At 47.8% G+C, this 22,850-nt stretch overlaps 1 protein-coding gene across 3 annotated transcripts in view; it reads left to right on the top strand.

The window, feature by feature from the left end:
• LOC138744601 (RNA-binding Raly-like protein) overlaps positions 1–22,850 on the top strand; it is an 838,833-nt gene that overhangs the window by 666,245 nt on the left and 149,738 nt on the right. For 2 of the 3 annotated variants that reach the window (XR_011345644.1, XR_011345643.1), the window contains exon 4: positions 13,453–13,613. Coding sequence is in view for 1 of the 3 variants with exons in the window: in XM_069901004.1 (XP_069757105.1) it covers positions 13,453–13,565; positions 15,331–15,390 (173 nt within the window). In the remaining 2 variants the exon portion in view is untranslated. Of the gene's footprint in view, positions 1–13,452; positions 13,614–15,330; positions 15,391–22,850 lie in introns of all 3 variants that reach the window. The other variant, XM_069901004.1, reaches the window with a different exon arrangement.

Genomic DNA, 22,850 nt, shown 5'->3' with positions numbered 1-22,850 from the left:
CCCCAGCCCTATCCTTCTCCATAATTAACCTAAAACTGATAGTTACTTACTTCCCTGAGATTCTTTATCCTGCGGGCGAGGCAGAATTGACTCTTATTGGTAGTGGAAAAAAAACTGTACTTTACGTACACACGTAAACAAATAAAATGTAAACAACTGCAACACAGAGAATTTTAAAAATCAATAAAGTGCAATAGTAAAAGTCCTTAATTGAGTCCCCGATTGAGTTTGTTATTGAGGAGTCTGATGGTGGAGGGGTAGCAGCTGTTCCTGAACCTGGTGGTGTGAGTCTTGTGGCACCTCTACCTGATGACAGCAGCGAGAACAGAGTGTGTGCTGGATGGTGTGGATCCTTGATGATTTGCTGCTGCTCTCCAACGCCCATGTCCCCTGTAGATGTTCTCGATGGTGGGGAGGATTTTGCCTGTGATGCCCTGGGCTGCATCCACTACCTTTCAGAGGGCTTTACCCCCAGCGATATTGGTGTCCCCATACCAGATTCCTAGATTTCAATTACCCTTAGATGGAAACATGGATGGAGGAAAAATAATGGGTTATGGGTGCGAGGTAGGGAAGGGCTAGACCGATGCTGAATAGTGCAGGGAAGTGCAGGGAAGTGCAGGGGGGTTGAGGTGAGAAGTCATTGGATGGCATCACCAGTCATTGGATGGCATTACCAATCATTGGATGGCATCATCAGGAATGCAGGGACCATTAATCTGGATCAGACCAATGAACTTGCAAATATCTACATCTTGTTGGACACTGATATTTTGGAGGTTATACAGCCAATCTGTCATCAGTGACTGCAACTCCTTCAATCCTACTTTTTACTCCACAACTGCAGCCTCTCAAGGAACTGCAGTTACTGCAGCCCAGCCATGCAGCAGTTAGCACTGGTGCCTCACAGCTCCTGTGACCAAAGTGCCGTGCTAACCGCGGTATGGACAGTGCACGTTCTCCCTGCTGTTCTGTGTTCCACGTAGGTGGCTTCTGAAATCAGGACTGAGCCTGGGTCTCCTGCACACCAACTGCGCCGGAGGTCAAGATTGAACCCTGGTTACTGGGTCCGTGAGGTAGCAATCCTACCTGCTGGGCCACTGGGCCATACTGGCTGCTACCTGTGCAGTTGTGTTAACCTGGCCACAGAAAACTGCTGCAAGGAGGATACATTTCGAACATTAGTACCGCTGAATTATTTAAAAATTCTGCTTGTCATATTAGCTCATAAATATGTGCATTTCAATTCCAAAAGAATGCCAAAATGATTGCTGGGTATTCACATTAACTTCCAGGTGAGTTAGTTATCAGGATCGTTGGAACAACAAATAAAGTATGAGCTTTAAGGATAGTCTTGATTCACTTTGAAGAACTTCAAATTCCTGGGTGTCAGCATCTCCATGGATCTGTCCTGGAGCCTCCACGTTGATGCAATCACAAAGAAGTCTTGCCAGTGGCTTTTCTTTGTGAGGTGTCTGAGGTGGTTCAATATGTCACCAAAGACTCTCGTAAACTTCTACAGGTGTACCGTGGAGAGGATTCTAGCTAGTTGCATCACTGTCTGGTATGAAGGCGCCAACTCTCAGGACAAGAATCAACTCCAGATGGTTGTTAACTTGGCCTGCGACATCACAGGCACCAGACTCCACTCCATCGAGGATGTCTACATGTCTCAAAGACCCCCATTACCCAAGCCATGCCCTCTTCACTGCTACCATCGGCAAGCAGAGCATTCAGTGGCACAAGGACAGCTTCTTCCCCACTGCCATCAGATTCCTGAACGAACCAAAGACTCTGCCTCACTTTTCGGGCCCTATTATTTTTATTTTTTATAGTAATGTTGTAAGATGGTTATAATATGAATGTTTGCTCTATGATATACTGCTGCAAAACAGCAAATTTCATGGCCTGTTCAAGACAATAAATCCTGATTCTGATTCTGAATCTGAGTTGATGTCTCTTTGAATTTGCAGATTTGGTATAGATACCAATCTGTTTTTCTAATATCAACATATTTGTCTTTGCATGAGGCATTTAATAAATATGACTCACATTAAACTCACTTAATCCATCTTCGCACTGCATCCAGAGCCATTAAATTCTCATCACAGTGGCCTGGCTGGATCTTCAACATGAAGCTGGTGATGTATGCTCCTTCCATTTCAGCTGGTACACAATTCCATTAACTCTACCTGGGCAATTTGCCATTTATTCCAACTTGTTTCCTCTCTGTACCAAGAAAGTAGCTAGATAGGGCAAGAGTCAGGCACTGGATAAATGACTTTGCAGTAGTGCAGACAGTCGCTTTGTGGTAGAGCAGGGGAGCTTCAGAAGGTTCAAGAGCCTGATGGCTGTTGGAAGGAAACTGTTCTTGAATCTAGAGGAGCTAGTCTTTAGGCATCTGTACCTTCTGCCTGAAGGTTAGAGTGAGAAGAGGTGGGGCCAGGGTGATGGTGGTCCTTTATGATATTGGCTGCCTTCATGAGGCAGCACCTCACATGGATGCATTCACTTTCCTTCGTCCCCCACACAAAATACACAAACCCAACCACACAAGCAGACCCATTGTTTCTGCCTGTTCCTACCCCCCTCTGAACTTGTTTCATCTTACCTTGACTCTATCTTTTCTCCACTGGTCCAATCTCTCCCTACCTATATCCGTGACACGTCACACATCCTCCATCTCCTCAATGACTTCAGATTCCCCAAAACAGACTGCCTCATCTTCACAATGGATGTCCAATCCCTTTATGCCTCAATCACCCACACAGAAGGTCTAAAAGCCACTTCTTCCTGAACCAAAGACCCGACCAGTCACTATCTACCACCACCTTCCTCCGCCTGGCAGAACTAGTCCTCACTCTAAACAATTTTAACTCATCTCACTTCCTCCAAATCAAAGAGAAGCCAGGGGTATGGGCTGTTTATGGGCTTTGTGGAGCAATCCTTGCTGCAAGCCTACATAGACAAGACCCCCCCCCCCCCAAACTCTTCCTCCAGTAAATCGACAACTTCATCGGGGCTGCCTCATGCACCCGCGATGAGCTTGTCAACTTCATCCACTTCGCGGCCAACTTCCACCCCAATCTCAAACTCACCTGGTCCATCTCCGATAACACTCTCCCCTTCCTGCATCTCCCGGTCTCCATCTCAGAAGACAAGTTTTCCACCGACATATACTACAAACCCTCCAACTCCCATAACTACCTGGACTATACTTCCTCACATCCTGCCCCCTGTAAGGATTCCATCCCCTTCTCTCAATTTCTCCGTCTCCGCTACATCTGTTCCCAAGATGATGTCTTCCAGTCCAGATCTTCCGAAATGTCTGCCTTCTTCCACAAACGTGGCTTCCCATCCACCACTATCAACTCAGCCCTCAACCGCATCTCCTCCATTCCCTGCTCATCTGGCCTGGCCCCCTTTGCCCCCCGATGCATCAAACACAGAAACCCCCTCATCCTCGCCTATCACCCCACCAGCCTCTGCATCCAACACATTATCCTCCAGAATTTCCGGCTCTTGTTACAGGATCCCACCACCAGATACATTTTTCCTTCTCCTCCCCTCTTGGCCTTCTGCAGGGACTGCTTTCTCCATGATTCCCTTGTGCACTCATCCCTCCCCACCCATCGCACCTTCTCCCTCACCACAGTCCAGGGCCCCAAACAGGCCATTCATGTGAAGCAACACTTCACTTGTACATCCAGAAGCCTGATTTACTGCATCCAGTGCTCCCTTTGTGGCCTTCTCTACATCGAAGAGACCAGTCGTAGACTGGGAGATCACTTCGCTCAGCACCTCCTCTCTGTCTGGAACCACAGCGACCTCCCCAATGGCCAACTATTTAAATTCCAAGTTACACTCCCATGCTCACATGTCTGTCTATAAGCCTTATGTACTATCCCACCCAAACCAACTACAGATTGGAGAAACAACACCGTATTTTCCGTCTGGGCTCCCTCCAGCCAGATGACATTAACGCAGACTTTACTTTCTGCTAAATCTGTTTGCCTTTTCTTTCCCCTCCCCCTTTCCTGTCTTTCCAGTTCATCCCCCCTTACCCACCCAGCCATCCCTCCTTCCCCCTGATCGCTGCTGTCCCCTCCCTCCTCTCTCCACCTATCATCTCCTGCCTTTACACTCCCCACCCCCATATTTTGTTCAAACGACTGCCAATACTCTCTCATACCTTGATGAAGGGCTCAAGCTCGAAATGCCGATTATGTATTTTTACCTTTGCTACATAAAAGATACCATTTGACCTGCTGAGTTTCTCCAGGTGTCTACAGATTTTCGTGATATTTAATGGATCCATTCAGTGGTTGGGAAGTCAGATCTGGCTGTGTTTTCTAGGCATTCAGATTCCCAAACCAGGCTGTGATGCAACCAGTCAGTACACTTCCCACAGTGCATCTGTACAAATTGAATACTCTATTCAAAGATATGCCAAATCCCTACAGGTTGGAGATGTGAATGCCACAGACTTAGGGTCTTTGAGATCTTCCTGGTTTGTTGAGCCTGCTGCTAAAGTCTCCAGTCATGGTTGCTAGTTCATTATTGAAATTCCTGGTCGTCAACATCTCTGAGGATCTGTCCTGGAGCCTCCACGTCAATGCAATCATGAAAAAGGCTCGTTTTCTGTATGGCTACATTTTGCAAGGAGTTTGAGGGGATTCGGTAGGTCCTCAAAGACTCTCAAAACACATCTACAGGTGTACCGTGGAGAGCATTCTGGCTGGTTGCATCTCTGGTACGGAGGCACCAACGCTCAAGCTAAAAATAAATTCCAGAGGGTTGTTAACTCAGCCTGCAACATCATGGTCACCAGTCTTAGTCCATCGAGAACATCTACGTGAGGTGGTGTCTTAAGAAAGCAGCCTCTATCCACAAGGACCCCTACTCCCCAGGCCATGCCCACTTCACTCTGCTACCATCAGGGGAAAATGTACAGGAAGATGAGCACTCAGTGGCATAAGGTCAGCTTCTTCCCCACTGCCATCAGATTCCTGAATGACCTATGAACCAAAGACACTGCCTCACTTTGACTTTTTCTTTTTCTTGCACAATTTTATATTTTGAAGTGTGGTTTATAGAAATGTTTGCTGCAAAACACAAATTTTGTGACATGTTCGTGTCCATAAGTTCTGACCCTGATTATTTTGGGAATCCTGGTTGGCTCCTTGACACACTTGAGCCGCTTTCAGGTGGAAGAGCTGGAAGACTGCAGCTCCGGAGCTGGCTGCGGGTGTGTGTGAAGCGACATTTAGGTGACAGCACTGATGGCACTGTCATGGCACCTGAAAGGTCCGCAGCGGGGGAGAGGCGCCGTGGCACAAATGCCAGCTCCTGTCGACTGTGGCCGCAGTCCCGCCCACTTTCAGGTGCCTAGGGAGAGCGCTCGGAAGTGGAGAATACACCTACCCAAGAAGGGTTGGGTGAGTACTCCTCAGGTCAGGGTTCTCCGTTTTCAGGTGGCCTCCCAACATCCTCATTCGGGTATTTTAGGGGGCTTTACGTTGGGGTATTCTGTGTAATGTGTGCAGTCTGTTGCTCAGCTAAAGGAAAGGGTGCAGAAAAGATTCTTGAGAATGTGACAGGGACTGAACAACATGAATTGTATGGAGAGGCTGGGACTTTTCTCTCTGGAGGTATATAAACTCATGAGGGACATAGATAAGTCATTCTTTTTTTTCCAAGGGTAGGGGCATCTGAAATGATGAAGCATTTAAGGTGAGAGGGGAAATATTTTAAAAAGTGGTGGGTGTGTGGATGGAGCTATCAGAGGGAGTGGTGGAAGAGGGACACTTCCCACATTGAAAAGTTACTCAGGTGGATAGGAAAAGTTTGGAGGGTTATGAACCGGATACAGGCAAATAGGATGAGCTTGGGTTGGGCTGGTTGTGTTGAAATGCCTGCTCCCTCGCTGAAAAACTCTGTGACTCCATGTCTAGTTTTAAGGATGGTTAATGAGGGCCGATAGAGGAACTGTTGATTGTTCCACAGATGAGGCAGGAAATGGTGCACGGGCTTGGGGCTGTGGGTGTTCGGTGAGGTGGTGTTGAACCCTCTGCCATTTGAGTGCTCCTGATGTACAGACCTGAGCTTCTCTATCCCGCTCCAAGTGCTCCATCCCTTCTCCAAACACTCCTGGGACAGAGGTTACGGAGAGTCAGTGGAGATCCCACATTCCTGAAGGGAGGCCTTGTCCACTTGCAATCCTCACGGAGCCATTTCTCCTTGAACTGAGGGGAAGGGAGGAGGGGACCAGGCAGCAGTCGACCTCGTGCATCATCTCCTCATCATGATACCTTCTCTGGAGATGCTTGTCAAGAGAAAGAGCACAGCACAATGATGGAGTACGATATTACTGATCAATAGATCCAGAGTAAGGGCAGCACGAGAGCACTATTGTGCGGATCATTCAGGAGCCCAATGGCTGTGGGGATGAAACTGTCTTGGAGCGTGTTGGTCCGCGCTTTCACACTCCTGAATCTTCTGCTTGGTGAGAGGGAGGGAGAAGAGAATCTGCCCAGAGGGGAGATAGGTCCTTCAGTATGCCGGCTACCCTTTCGAGAAAGCAGTAAGTGCAGATGAAGTCGATAGGGAGGGAGGGTTGGGGGGAGGAGAGGTTATGTGATGTTCAGGATTGCATTCACCACCTTCTATAGCTTGAGTAGAGCAGCTTCCATCCCACCCCATATCCAGCAAGCCTGTATCTGCAGAGATTTTTGAGGGACATGGGGACTCGCCTTAGCCCTCAAAGGAAGTAGAAATGTTGGTGTGTTTTCAAGACCATTGTATTAATGTAGTTGGTCCAGGTTAGATCAGTGGGAACCTTTACTCCAAAGAACTTGGAGCTATCTGCTGTCACCCATGAATTGGAGTAGAGGGTTCAATAATATAAAGATGAGCATTGACAATGGGTTCCTCTCATGGAAGACATACAACATTCAAACCAATGACCATTGATTACTAATCCTACTTAACAGCTCTTGTCCCAGAGCACATGTCTTGAGAACAATTGTCAGCCTTGTGCGTCTTAAATGTGGTGAGAGTCTCCCCTTCCATCACCCTGTATTCCAGGTTCTAATCACCCTAAAACCAACCACACTCGACTCTGCCCTGAGAGCCCCCTTGGCCAGTATCCCTCTGGTATCCTTCTTGTCCATGTTAGTATTCACTCAGATGGTGAAGAATGGGTCCTTTGGATGGCTGGGGTGACAGGGGGCCTCAACGCCAGCAAGACGTGAATGTCTTCAAGAGCAAATAATCGAAGAAATAAAAATATTCACTTTTAATCAGCTCTTTATGGGAAGAAATGGTGTGTTGATTATCTGTATAGTTCAATTTAGACAGCTAATAGATCTCCTCATACCATAATGCATTTTTCATCTAACTCTGTGCTGTTATGCTGCTTCTTGACAAGGACTCATCTTTTAAATCAGTAATGTTCAATTTATGTTGCAGCTTTTGCTCTCCAAGCTTGAACATTATTAACCTGTCAACTCAATACATTTCGACATGTTTTATTCAGTTTCAGATGAACAGTAGCAGAAATGTCTTCTCCTCAGACACCGTCTGTAAAGGCCAACATTTGGCAAGGAGGTCAGCTGTTTGGGCCAAGGTCCAGGCTAGTCTCAACTTTGCAGACGTGCTCCAGAAGGGTGGGGGGTTGGGATGGTGTTGGTGGGGGTGAGGGCCAGATTATACTTGAAGGTTGTTGAGGTAGGGAACTCCCACCAAATGAAGGAAGGGAACCCGGCCTGTTCCCACCCATTGAAGGAAGGAAGACCACCCTGTTCCCATCCATTGAAGGAAAGGAGACCGGCCTGTTCCCATCCATTGAAGGAAGGGAACCCGGCCTGTTCCCACCCATTGAAGGAAGGGAGACTGCCCTGTTCCCACCCATTGAAGGAAGGGATACCGGCCTGTTTCCACCCATTGAAGGAAAGGAGACTGGCCTGTTCCCTCCCATTGAAGGAAGTGAACCCGGCCTGTTCCCACCCAGTGAAGGAAGGGAAATCAGCTTGTTCCCACCCATTGAAGGATGGGAACCCAGCCTGTTTCCAGCCATTGAAGGAATGATGTTGGGTCCCACCATCATTTGAATTTTGTGAATGCACGGTTCGAGAGATTCAAGATGCTCCTTATCCTTATGGACACAAACATCCACCTTGTCAAGGTCACACATTGCCGTTTATGCAAGGTTTACTTTCTTACTCATTTTGACACTAAAGAAGGCCAATCGGCCATCATATCCATGCTGTTTCACAGCAGATCAATTACTTTAGTCCCATTGCCTGCTGCTCTCCTCATTTTTTTTCAAATCCAGGTTGTTATGTTGTTATGTCCAGGTTGTTATTATTATGGCAATAAAACAGTGTCATATTACATGAAATTTATTTTTGCCCGCTGCAAGACAGGCAGATTTGCCACCAGCAGGAATTGCCTCAGCATCTCTTACAATCAGAGAGAGAGAAACAAAAGAGAGTGTGACCCCCTCCTCCCCGAGTCACCGAGTGTCCATGGATTCACCTCCAGCGCTTCCGCACCCACAGAGTCCAATCCAAACCATTGACAACCCGAGCTCCAGATCTGAACCTCCGACACAGTCAGGAGCCCACCAGCGCCCTCAGCACCTCCTCACATCCCGATTCCAATACCTGGTGCCCCTCCAGCCAATTTGAGTCAGTCTCCAGCAGTCTGCATCCTGGTGTGAGTCTCCCAACAGCCGTCTCCAGCAGCTCACAGCTTCTGCGGGTTCCTCACCTCAAGTGATGGTGGTCGGCTGCTTTTCCAGGGCAGCAGGAGTTGGCAGTGTAGTTGACAGATATGTTTGACGGTCTAAGCCACCCACAGTTCCTTGCGGTCTTCCTGCCCCATGCTGTGATGCACCCTGTCAGGATTCTGACTTCCCTCCCATTTATCTTCTTTTGCACATTCCCATCATCAGCTCCCTTTGGATACTTCTGCCATCCATCATCTTTGAGGGAGGGAACCAAAGCACCCAGAGGAAACCCTCAGGCTGGCAGGGGAACATGCAAACTCCACACAGACAGCACCCCCAGGAACTGCAAGACAGGAGTCTTATGAGCTGCACCCTTCACGCTGACTCGCACAGCAGAGAAATAAACTCTTTGAGCCACTATAACCATGGTGACAAAAAAGGACCATAAACAGACAATATCTGTTCAAGGTGAGTATGAGAATGTTTAGGGGAGATGCCAGGAGTAAGTTTTTTATACAGAGAGTGGCAGATGCCTGGAATGCATTGTTGGAGGTGGAGTCTGGTATAATAGGGACATTCAAATAACTCTTCGATAGACACGTGGATGTAAGAATAATAGAGGGTTATTTGTAAGAGGTAAGGAATGCTTAGGTTGTTGTAGGTTAACAACAATGTGGGCCAAAGAGCCTGAACTGTGCTGTAATGTTCTAAGTCCTCAGTATAGCACTAATTAATAGCATTCTGGTGGCTTTTAATTACTTGCATCAGATACATACACTGGGGATTCTTTGAGTCATGGAGAGAAACAACATGGAAACAGGGCCTTCAGCCCACTGAGTCTGTGCCAACCACCCGGCACTCATCTCATTCTTTTTAATTCTTCCCAAATTCCCATTGACTCCCCCTTGATTCTACCCCTTGCCTGCCCACTGGGGACTATTTACAGTGGTCATTGACCTGTGGGAAACAGGAGGAGACACAACGCAGTCACAGAGGGATCGCACAAACTCCACACAGACAGCTCCCATGGGTAGAACTGAACCAGAATCACTGGAGTTGTAAGGTAGTCGTTCTACCCACTGCACCACTGTGCAGATGTACCAGAGCAGCTGTCCCCACACTGTCATCTTCTTCTGACTTGATAGAAAACTAAATTAAAGCAGTTTCCGTGATGAAAGGAACACTAATATTTACTTCTAAATTTAGACTTGCAGCATGGTAACAGGCCCTCAACATCCATGGCTGTGCCGCCCAATTACACCCAATTGACCTACAACCCTCATACATTTAGAACTTAAGCTTCACCCCTTTGATCTGCAGTAAAACTGAAAACTGATTATCTGTCACCCTGCTAGAGCTGGATAATAGGTTTCTGAAATCCTGGATGTTACTCCAATTCGTACCAACACACTTTTATTTCACTTTATTTTTTGCCTACGGTGAAATAAATTTTTGAGTGAACCTGGTGAATTGAGAGGGAGCAGAAAATTGAACCCTGCAGGTTACAATTCGTCACTGGCCATGAAACAACACTCCCCAGTGCTTCCAGTACTGAGCCCAGCTATATTCTCGGATCACACTCTGGACCCCGAACCTCCCCCACCCCCCACCCCCCACTCCCAACTCTCTGGAACCCCACCCCACACTCTGGGTCCATGCGCGAGCCCAATGGTGAGCTGTCAAGACTTCTGAACGGTCAAACTCCCGGAATTTTACTGACATCCGGCTCGTTGTATCTGTATTTCAAAGTTTTCATTCAACGGGATAAATTTTAAGACCTCGCTTGTTTTGAGATCTCCTCTGGCTCCACGTGGTGGCATGTTGTCCTTTCTTGTGAAGGGGATGGAGTTTGAAGAAAGGGAGGTTTTTTTTAAGGTGTTGGTGAGGTCACACCTGAAACACTGCTCCCTGTCCCTCCCATCGGTCCAGTCCACAGGAGGTTCACTGGACTAATTCCTAGGGTGAGTGGTGCCCTTCCAAGAGAGGCTGAACAGTTTAGTTCTATATTCCTTGAAGTTTAGAAGAATGAGAAGTAAATCACAAAAATCTGTGGAAGTTAAAATGCTATAGAAACTCAGCAGGTCAAACAGTGTCCTTCATCAAGGACTCAACTGATGTAGGCCTCAAGCCCGAAACATCAGCCATGTATTTCTACCTTTGCTACATAAAGGACACTCTTTGACCTGCTGAGTTTCTCCACCGTTTGGTGTAATAGAAGAATGAGAGTTATCTTATTCACACATACGAAATCCCATGTTGAATTCGTCAACTTTATCTAATTTGTTACCAACTTTCAAATACACTCTCTGGCAACACTCTCCACTTTCACAATCTCTCTGTCTCCATCTCAGGAGAAAAACTCTCCACAGGCATTTTCTAAAAGCCCACCAGCTCCCTCGACTGCAATGCTTCACAGCCTGTCACCTGTAAGATGGCAATTCTTTCCTCCATCTCTGTCACATCGGCTCCTAGAAGGTAGTCTTCCATTCCAGATCATCTGAGATATCTTCCTTCTTCCCCTCTAGAACCATCAACTCAGCCCTTATATCCTCCACTTCCTGCACCTCTTTCCTGGTCCCGTCTACCCCCAGATGCAACAAGGGCAGGATTCCCCTTCTCTTCACCTCCCACCCCACCAGCCTCCACATTCAATATATTGCCCTCCACAATCTCTGCTACCAACATCATCCCCACTCCTCCCCTCTCGACTTCTGCAGGGTCAACTTATCCCTTCCCACTAATCGACCGCTTGGTACCTACCCCTGTGACTGCAGGAAGTGCTATATTTGTGACCACACCTCCTCCATCACCACCATTTTAGACCCCAAACTGTCCTTACAAAGGAAACAACACTTTACATGAATCTGAGGGGGTCATCTACTGCACTCGGTGCCCCCATGGTGGCCTCCTCTATATCGCTCTGTCCGCATCAATGGTGGGGATCTCCCAGTTTCCAACTATTTCAATTTTGCACCCTACTCCCAGGCCAACATGTCTATCCATGGCCTCATGCTCTGCCAAACCGTGGCCACCCACAAACAACACCTAAGATTCCATTTGGTCACCCTCCAACTGGATTACTTTAACAATGACTTGTCTTCATTTTAATTCGGCCCTTCCCCCCCCCCCCCTCTCTCTCTCTCTCTCTCTCTCTCTCTCTCTCTCTCTCTCTCTCTCTCTCTCTCTCTCTCTTTCTCTCTTTCCCTCTGCCTCTGCCTCCTTTCCCCCACCTCCCCAAACCCTACCCTCCACATTCAGAGCTACCCCCCTCCGCCTATCATATCCCAGCTTTTTTTTCTCTTCTGCCCTTCCACCCACATCCGCCTCTTGCCTGTCGGCCTGTGATCCTCCTTCTCCCCTCACCTTTTTAATCAGGTGGCTGCCTGCATTTCGCTCACGCCTCGATGAAGGGCTGAAGCCTGAAATGTTGGTTATGTAGTATTATCTTTGCTACATAAAGAATGCTGAGTTTCTCCAGAACTTTTGTGTATTAACAGATCCAAAGGGGGCATAACACGGGAGTTATTGAAACATTGGCACTGGTAGGCTAGTCATGAATGAAGGAAGATGACTCCAAAGAGCTGCGTTCGTACCAAGGGGTGGGGGCACGTAGTATCACCTTGATCGTGGTGTGTGTGTTCATGTAATCTCCTCCAGTCTCTGTCAGTTTTCTCCCTCGTTATCTGAAGTGTATATTTACTCCCTGCATATTGTGTGTGTGTGTGTGTGTGTGTATGTGTGTGTGTGTGTGTGTGTGTGTGTGTGTGTGTGTGTGTGTGTGTGTGTGTGTGTGTGTGTGTGTGTGTGTAGAGGTTCACCTAACCTATCGACCCTGTTGTCCAGTTTTTCCATCCCTGAAATAAACATGTGCTTTGTACCTCAACTTTAGTCTGGTTCTTAACCTGTGAGACCCACACGGACCCGAACAACACTTCGCCACAACATGAGGGATGATCATTTAAAATCTGGCCTTATGGAAATCTCTTCCCCGAGAGGGAGTGAATCTCTGGATTCCTCTGCCTCTGAAGGTGATGGAGGCCAGATCATTGCATATATCTCAGGAGGGGGTGGATAAATATTTGAAGATTGAGAAATTGAGTGTTTTGGTAGACCAGCATAGATCAGCCACAATCACACTGAAAGGGGGTGCAGAATAGACGAGCTAATCCAGTGGTCTCAATCTTTTTCTTTCCACTCACATCCCACTTTAAGTAATCCCGATGCCACCGGGTGCTCTGTGATTAGTAAGATGGGATGTAGGTGGGAAGGGAAGGTTGAGAAACGCTGCTCTAGACCCAATTTTTACTGAAATATTTGGCTTGAGAAAAATTGTCATTGGTCCACTTCCTTTGGAGTTCTGAAACCGTGCTCATAACGTCAATTAGGTATGATTAAAACAGAGGTTCTCAACCTTTTTCTTCCCACTCACATCCCACCTTGAGCAATCCCTTACCAATCACAGAGCACCAACAGCAGAGAGATTACTTAAAGTTGTATGTGAGTGGAAAGAAAAAGGTTGAGAACCACTGAGCTAAATGGTGGTCTGTTTTCATCCGTATTATAATCTGAGCTACATTACCGCAGGCCAGAGACTGAACCTGACCTGACGATCTTGCAGCTATGTGTTTGTTCCTTAGGTCACCAAGATCTGTTCCATTCAGTGACAGAGAACTCCACTCGTGTTGCCATGTATTTGACTCATCTCTGCTTTCCTTTCGCAGGATGTACGACTACCACAGAGTACCCCCACCCAGTCGGGCTGTACCTGCCATCAAACGCCAGCGCATCATGGTCCCCGTCCCCCGCAGAAGCAAAAGCAGCTTCCCCATCAAGAGTGGACCACGGAGAACCTCTGCTCCAGCACCCACATCTGGGACAAAATGTAAGGAATCTGCTTGAACATTTCCTGAGTCAAGTCATGGAGGTGGATTCATCAGACAGGAGCTCAACGTGATGCAAGGCTCGATGGAAGGGATTGCCCAGCACTGACAAAAGAGAAGCCAGAGGGAGACCTGGTGGGAAGGAGAGAGGGTGAGGCAGAATGTGGAGCTACACAGTGCAGACCCACCACCTCCATGCTGACTTCTTTGTCTGTCTACACTCACCCCTTTTGCCTGCATTGAGACACCATCCTTCTGCTCCTTGCCCACTTAAGTGCCTGTCTAAATGGCTTTTAAACATGGTGATTTTGTCTGATTCCACCACCTCTTTTGATAGCCAGTTCCAGATATCAACCACTCTGTGTGGAAAAAAAGTTCCCCTCAGATCCTCTTCAAATTTTCTTCCTCTCACTTTATATTTACTTTTGATCTGGGAAAAGGCTTCTGACCATCTGCCCTATTGATTGCCTCTCATAATCCTATTAACCAAAATCAAAACACCCCTCAGCCAGGGAAGACATGATCAATCTGTTCAATCTCTCCCCATAACTAAAGTCCTCCAATCCAGGCAACATCTTTGTGAATTTCCTCTCTGATGTTTCGTTAAATCTCATTGGCTGGCTTAGAAAAGCGCTGTCAGATGAGTAACTGTTGTTTGGTTGATCAGGTCCTGTCAATCAGTTGGTGAGTGTCCATTGATTGGTTGAAAAGCTCCTGTCAATTGGTTGATCAACTCTTGTTTGGTTGATCAGCTTCTGACGGTTGGTTGGTTGAGCTCCTATTGGCTAGTCAATAAGGTCTTGTTGATTGATTGGTTGGTGAACTCTTGTTGATTGGTTGGTGAGCTCCTGTCATTTGGTTGGTGAGCTCCCACAGGGGTGGGCAACCTTTTAATTTTTAATTTAGACATGCAGCACTGTAACAGGCCATTTCAGCCCACGTGTCTATACCGGGGGTGCAGGTTAATTTGGTGGCATGGACTCATGGGCCGAAATACCTTGTTACAATGAAGTATGACGAAAGTAAAAGGTTGCCTCTGCAAGGCAGGGAAGTCAATGGGAAGAACAATGGCATTAAATTCTCAGTTCTGAGATCCTTCATCAAAACTGGGGCAAGAGAAGAAAGCAAGAGAAAATATTTTCAAATATGATGGTTCTCCTTGAGAGAGAATTTAGAACTGCAGGTCCATGATTACAAAATGTGCTGGCTTTTTAAGACAGCGATGAAGTGGATTTTTCTCTCTTAGTGGATGATGAATATAGACATAGAGCCCTTGTATTATCTTTACGGCAGATTTAGTTTTCTCGAGGAGCAAGGTGATGAAAAGTTGCCACGATACACGAAAACATCAAGAGCAGCAGGGGCTGTTCTGTAAGATCAATTTTACCCTGAACACCATTTTCTTGCTCTCTCCCCACACTCCTTGATACCCTGATGGTGCAAATGTCTGCCAATTTCCAGGGTGAATATATCCAAAGGCTTCCCATCTCCACACCTCTTTGGGACAGAGAATTCCAAAGTTAACGATGAACTCTGTGCAGAAGAATGCGAAGTGAGGATATGGTGGGATCAAGGGTGATTGTATTGAATGCCAGAGCAGTCTCGAAAGGCCAAGTGGCAATTTCTTGCTCCCAATCTATATGAGAACAGGTAAATAGAACATTGAATGTTACAGTACAGCACCAGCCCTTCAGCCCACGATGTTCTGCCAATCTTCAGCAACCTCCTCCACAGCAATCTCATTTTTCCCAACCTCATACCCATCATCCTCTATTTTTCGTACATCCATATGCCTATCCAAGAGTCTTTTGGATGTTACTATTCCACCACTCCCCTCATAAATGCATTGCAGGCACCCACCATTCGCTGTGTGACTTGCCTCTGGCATCGCCCCTAAACTTTCCTCCCCTCACCTTAAACTACTGGTTCTCAACTTTTTTCTTTCCACTCATTGCCATCGATGCTTTGCGATTAGTAAGGGATTGCTTAAGGTGGTCTGTGGGTGGAAAGGGAAGGTTGAGAAATATTTTGCTTGAGAAAAGTTGTCATTGGTCCATTTCCTTTGGAGTTATGAAGCCAGACACATAATGAGTTACTTAGGCATGATTAAAACAATGGTTTTCAAACTTTTTCTTCCCACTCACATACCACCTTAAGCAATCCCGTACTAATCACAGAGCATCAATGGATAGGGATTTCTTAAAGTGAGATGTGGGTGGAAAGAAAAAGGTTGAGAACTGCTGCCTTAAACAGATGACCCCTAGTATTTGCTAATGTCACTCTGGGTAAAAGGTGTTGGCTGTCCACCCGATCTATGCCCTTTGTATACCTCTCTTAATTTACCTCATCCTTCACCGTTCCAAAGAGAAAAGCCGCAGCCCTGTCAACTTTGCTCCATATGACATGTTCTTTAATCCAGGCAATATTCTGGTAAATCTTGTCTGTGCTGTCCCCAAAGCATCAGTATCCTTCCTGTAATAAGGTGATTAGAACTGAACGCAATACTCCAAATGTGGCCTTGCAGAGATCTTTTTAAGAGCTGCAGCTTTACCTTATAGCTCCTGAACACAATCTCCCAATTGACGAAGGCCAGCACATCATATGCCTTCTTAGCTACCCTATCAATGTGTGTGGAACTCTCGTAGGATCTCTGGACCTGGACCGTAAGATCTCTCTGTTCCTCTGCAGGTTGTCAGGGAGAGGTTTCTCCACAATCAAGAATTTGGCAGCAGCCATTCACTTTCCAATTCTGGGAGGATGGCAGTGCCAGGAAAGGCTGTGATTGATGAATTCTGATTGGTGGTGAGAGGTGACATGAGTTGACCTCCCTCTTCTCCTTTCACAAAGTCCTGTATCCCTGCAGTAGCTTTTCTCTTCACTTGGAGGGCCAGGGAGCTTCGTTCCCTCCATGATTCAAAACCAGTGGTTCTCAACCTTTTTCCTTTCTACTCACATCCCACTTTAAGTATCCCCTATGCCATCAGTATTCTGTGATTAGTGAGGGATTGCTTAAGATGTGGGTGGAAAGAAAATGTTTGAAAACCACTGTTTTAATCGTCCCTCATTGACTCATGTGCACGGTTTCCTAACTCCAAAGGAAATAGGCCAATGACAATTTTTCTAAAGCAAAATATTTCAGTAACAATTGGGTCTAGAGCAGTGATTCTCAACCTTCCCTTCCCACCCACATCCCACCTTAAGCAGTCCCTTACTAATCACAGAGCACCGATGGCATAAGGGTTACTTAGAGTGGGATATGAGTGGAAGGAAAAAGGTTGAGAACCACTGATGTACACCAACAAGGAGTCAGGTTGAAAATTGGCTTGTGGACAATCACTTGTGAAACAAGAGAGTCTACAGATGCTGTGATTGTAGTTTACACAAAAACTCTGGAGAAACTCAGCAAGTCACACTGCATTCATAACATGGTGCACTGAACTGGAATTCACTGTCTGTGTTGTCCAGATGGCGGGCTCCTCACTTGGCTCCACCCTCACCTACCCCAATATAAACCCTGCCTTACCTCAGATCCACCTGAGGACTATTGTGTCCACCGGGCATTGATTGTAAGCTATTAAAAGCCTCACTTGTCTCTGAGTGCATTCAGTTGTGTTACAATTTGAATAGCTTAACTTTGAAACGGGATGGAAGGCTGGTGAAGCCACCCATGATCCAGGTCGACCCTCTGTCCCCTGAGGCCCCGGAGGAATTTGCCTACTGGCTGGAGTGCTTCCAGTCCTTCCTTCTTCTTTGGCTTGGCTTCGCAGATGAAGATTTATGGAGGGGGTAAATGTCCACGTCAGCTGCAGGCTCGTTTGTGGCTGACAAGTCCGATGCGGGACAGGCAGACACGGTTGCAGCGGTTGCAGGGGAAAATTGGTTGGTTGGGGTTGGGTGTTGGGTTTTTCCTCCTTTGTCTTTTGTCAGTGAGGTGGGCTCTGCGGTCTTCTTCAAAGGAGGTTGCTGCCCGCCGAACTGTGAGGCGCCAAGATGCACGGTTTGAGGCGATATCAGCCCACTGGCGGTGGTCAATGTGGCAGGCACCAAGAGATTTTTTTAGGCAGTCCTTGTACCTCTTCTTTGGTGCACCTCTGTCATGGTGGCCAGTGGAGAGCTCGCCATATAACACGATCTTGGGAAGGCAATGGTCCTCCATTCTGGAGACGTGACCCACCCAGCGCAGCTGGATCTTCAGCAGCGTGGACTCAATGCTGTCGATCTCTGCCATCTCGAGTACTTCGATGTTAGGGATGAAAGCGCTCCGATGAATGTTGACGATGGAGCGGAGACAATGCTGGTGGAAGCGTTCTAGGAGCCGTAGGTGATGCCGGTAGAGGACCCATGATTCGGAGCCGAACAGGAGTGTGGGTATGACAACGGCTCTGTTTTCGCTTATCTTTGTGAGGTTTTTCAGTTGGTTGTTTTTCCAGACTCTTTTGTGTAGTCTTCCAAAGGCGCTATTTGCCTTGGCGAGTCTGTTGTCTATCTCGTTGTCGATCCTTGCATCTGATGAAATGGTGCAGCCGAGATAGGTAAACTGGTTGAACATTTTGAGTTTTGTGTGCCCGATGGAGATGTGGGGGGGGGCTGGTAGTCATGGTGGGGAGCTGGCTGATGGAGGACCTCAGTTTTTTTCAGGCTGACTTCCAGGCCAAACATTTTGGCAGTTTCCACAAAACAGGACGTCAAGCGCTGGAGAGCTGGCTCTGAATGGGCACATTCCTAAAATTCCTAACAGCCACACAAATGGCTTCAACTTGGATGGTCTCCGGAGATCGGCACTTCTCTCTCAAATCAGCCCCCAAAGGGTATGCTGGCCTACAAGTTGGCCTTAGAAGGATGAGGCCCCAGAATAATGTGCTGGTGAGGCACTGACTTTCTCCACATCAGCAGCATCCGGGTGAGTCGCTGGATGACTATGTTCCTGAACTGTGGGCCCTGACCAAAAAATGCCACTATGAAACGGCCATGGCCTGGGTGAGAGAGGAGGAACAAATCCAGGACCCCCTCATGGCAGGAGTGAGGTCGAGGTATGTGAGGCAGCGACTGCTGGAGTTGGGTAAGAAAGACTTGGCCAGCACCCTGGAACTAGTGAATGTGCTCAAATAGGCCCAACTGGGAGCTGACGACCTCATGGGCAAAAGTGGTGCCTTTTCAGAGGACCAGGTCATTGGAGCACCTGTGATCCCTGCAGCCCCAGTGCCTACCGTTCTGGCCATGCACGACCAGAGATGCTACTTCTATTGACAGGCACAGCATCCCTGTGCCCAATGCCCCGTGAAGGACTCCATGTGCACAGGATGTGGTAACCGAGGGCACTGGCTGAAGGACTGCCAGGATAAAGGGAACCCAAAGAGGACGACCGTGTATACGACTCCCAAATCATCGCTCGACCCATGCCCAAGTCCAAAAGTACTGGCCTCTGCTTCTCCATGATGTTCGCCGCTGGTGTGCCCCATGGCAGAACCCGCCACTGGAAGTGAAGCTTTGCGGGAAACCATGGCAGTCATCTTGCTGCGCCTCAATGTCGGCGCCATCTAGTCCTTCGCGGAATCAAGATGGAGGTCGGCCATATTGCCATGCCTCATGGTCGACACTGGGAGTGACGGGGTTTCCAGAGCACTGGGATTGATTGTTCTGGATCAGGCAATAACTTACCAATTGAATAACTCGATGATGGAGGTGAGGGTAAATGGACATTTGACTGATTGCTTAGTAGACACTGACTCCATGGAGATCTTTATAAACTCTGTGACAGCTCTGTGGTACAACTTAAGAGTGTAACCGACGGACTATCATATTTTCCTAGTTTCACACTTGCACTCTGCAATGATCCAGAGGTATAGTACATCTAACTGTAAAAGGGGGGGAAATTTGTCAGTTCCGACTGTATCTACCGAAGGATTTCTGTGCTCCTGTGTTGCTTGGCCTGGACTTCCTGTGTCACCTTAAAGGCGTGACCATGGAGTACTCTGGCCCACTCCCTCCAACGCAGAAGGGAGGGTCCCAAAAGCCGGACGCCACATACAGTCTCTCCAATCTACATATTGATTCACTCCCACCCCCCCAACTGTTTCTGATCCTGACTCCTGATTGCAAACCAGTAGCTGCAAAGAGCAGATGATACAGTACCAGCCCATGGAGAGCCCAGGTGGTAGTCGTGAAAGGGGAAGAAAAGTCCAGGCTACTGATTGACAATAGCCAAACAATTAATCGTTTCACACTCCTGGGCGCATACCATTTGTGGACACTCTCTGGAAGGCCATGGCACCAACCTCCAGAGGTTTCTTCACATGGCCAAGGCCCTGAACCTCATGTACAACCCTAGTAAGTTCATGTTCTGGATGAAATATCTGGCGATCCTGGGTTATGAGGTGGAGAATAGCATGATTGGCCCTGACCTCAATTGAATGTGCCCCCTGTTAGACCTCCTGATCCTGAGGACCATGAAAGCCTTAAGAAGGTGCCTGTGCTTCTTCTCCTACTATGCCCAGTAGGTCCCTCAATATTGGGATAAAGCCTGCCCCCTCTTAAAGTCCACCTCCTTCCCATTGTCGGCTGAAGCCCAGATGACTTTCTACTACATTCGGAGCTATATCACAAAGGCCACCGTGCATATGGTGGAGGAGAACTTACCCTTCCAGGTGGAGAGCAATGCCTCTGACATAGCTCTGGCTGCTACCCTTAACTAGGCGGATAGGCCGGTTGCCTTCTTCTCCCCCATCCTACAAGGCCATGAGTTTCGGAACCCATCTGTGGAGAAAGAGGCTCAAACCATTGTAGAGGCATTACCTGGCCAGCAGAAAATTTACACTGCTCACTGACCAGTGATTGGTGACATTTATGTTTAATAATGCAAAAAGGGGCAAAATAAAGAATTATAAGATCGCTCGGTGGAAGATCGAAAACTCCACCTATAATTACGACACAGCATACAGGCCAGGTACTCTCAATGAGCCTCCAGATGCCCCGTCAAGAGAAAGCTGTGGCCACACACTGGCCACTTGCAGTCACGGCACGATGAGCTTTGCCACCCAGGCATCACCTGCATGGCTCATTTCGTCAAGGCACCCAACCTGCTCTGCTCCATTGAGGACATCAGGGAAATGACCAGGTCCTGCCAGGTCTATACGGAGTACAAGCTTCACTTCTACTGCCCCGACAAAGCGTACCTGATACAGGCATCCCACCTCTTTGAATGAATCGGTATCAATTTCAACGGTTTCCTCCCTTCCACCAATGGAAACGTGTACTTACTCAACGTCATTGACGAATATTCACATTTTCCATTCGCCATTCCCTGCCCAGACATGACCACCACCATGGTCATCAGGGTCACCCTGTTCGGGTATCCCAGCTATATCCATAGTGACTGGGGCTCATCATTTATGAGCGAAGAGCTACACCAGTACCTGTTCGTAAGGGGCATTGCCTCAAGCAGCACAACTAGCTACAATCCACAGGGCAATGGACAAGTTGAAAGGGAGAATGCAACTCTATGGAAGGCTGTGGAATTGGCTCCGGTCCAAAGGCCTTCCAGAATTAATAAGGCAGGAATTCCTACCCACCGCTCTCCACTCCATAAGGTCGCTTCTCTGCATGGCGACCAGTGCAACTCCTCACAAGCTTATGTTTATGTTCCACATCCAGGACCACCCTCCCAGCTTGGCTAATGGCACCAGGGCTGGTCCTGCTGAGAAAGCATGAGGAGAAGCAAGACAGACCCCCGATTGAGAGGGTGCACCTGCTGCATGCCAACCCAACGTATACCTATGTGGCACACTCTGACAGCAGAGAGGACCCCATCTCCATTAGAGACCTGGTACCCACTGGAACTGAGGGTCCGATGCCTCAAGTGAGCAAGGAACTACTGAGTACCCCACTCAGGGTCTCGGAGGGCACTGCTCAGAAAGTGATCCAATCCACCCCACGACCAGAGCCAGAGCCCTCGAGACCCACTGACCCTGTACCACAGAGGTTCAGTAAAACCCAAAGTCCTCCAGTGCTGCAGCGCTCAACCAGAATTACCAGACCTCCTGCCAGACTCAACTTGTAAATATTTGTAAACGATTAGTTATTTTGAAGTTTTTCACTCACAGGCTCAATTCTGAAGGAAGGGGTGAAGGGAATTCACTGTCTGTGTGTTGTCCAGATGGCAGGCTCCTCCCCTAGCTCCACCCTCACCTACCCCAATGTATACCCTGGTTTTCCCGCCTTACCTCAAATTCACCTGAGGAATATTGTATCTACTGGCCATTGATTGTAAGCTACTAAAACCGTGTTTGTATTCCTCACTTTTCTCTGAGGGAAATCAGTCGTGTTACACAAAGCAAAGATAAAGATGCATAATCTGCATTTCAGACTGAGTCCCTTGATGAAGGGGTTCAGCCCCAAAACTGAATTACTGAGCTTCTCCAACATTTTTGGCAAATGTTTCTGTTGGGCAATGGGGTTTGAGGAATTTCACCGGCCATATATCAAGTCGGAGTAGATCACATAAACCTGCCCTGCCTTTCAAAATGATCTTCCTCAGGCCTGAATTCCTGCCCTGTGCTGGGTCCCCATCATCCTCAACCCACTGATCTTTCAAAAATGTATCTTCCGCCACCTTTAATACGTTTTAAAATCTTATTTTATTTTAATGATACACCAGAGTAGAAAGCTCTTCCAGCCTCATGCCACCCAATTAACCTCCCAACTCTGTGTGTGTGTGTGTGTGTGTGTGTGTGTGTGTGTGTGTGTGTGTGTGTGTGTGTGTGTGTGTGTGTGTGTGTAAACCATTGTTTTGTCTGTTTGTACTGTACACGTATCCCCTGCTGTCCAAAAGTTGAGCATTCCGATGAAATTTTTCGTAAGCCGAAATGGTGTAAAGTGAAGAAATGATTACCGTTAATTTATATGGAAAATATTTTTGAGCATTTCCAGACCCACTGTCCCGCAATCTCCCAAGAGCCCCGTTATCAGTCCCCACACTGATCCCACTGCCCCGCACTCACCTGACAGTCCACTATCAGTCCTCACACTGATCCCACTGCCCCGCCCTTTCTTGACAGCCCACTCTCAGTCCCCACACTGATCTCACTGCCCCGCCCTCTCCTGACAGCCCATTCTCAATCCCCTCACTGATCCCACTGCCCTGCCCTCTCCCGACAGCCCACTCTCAGTCCCCTCACTGATCCCACTGTCCTGCCCTCTCCCGACAGCCCATTCTCAGTCCCCTCACTGATCCCACTGCCCTG

Source organism: Narcine bancroftii, chromosome 10 (assembly GCF_036971445.1).
Source record: "Narcine bancroftii isolate sNarBan1 chromosome 10, sNarBan1.hap1, whole genome shotgun sequence".
Lineage (NCBI taxonomy): Eukaryota > Metazoa > Chordata > Chondrichthyes > Torpediniformes > Narcinidae > Narcine > Narcine bancroftii.
Note: the sequence above shows the minus strand (reverse complement) of the source record. Positions and strands in the feature narration are given on the sequence as shown.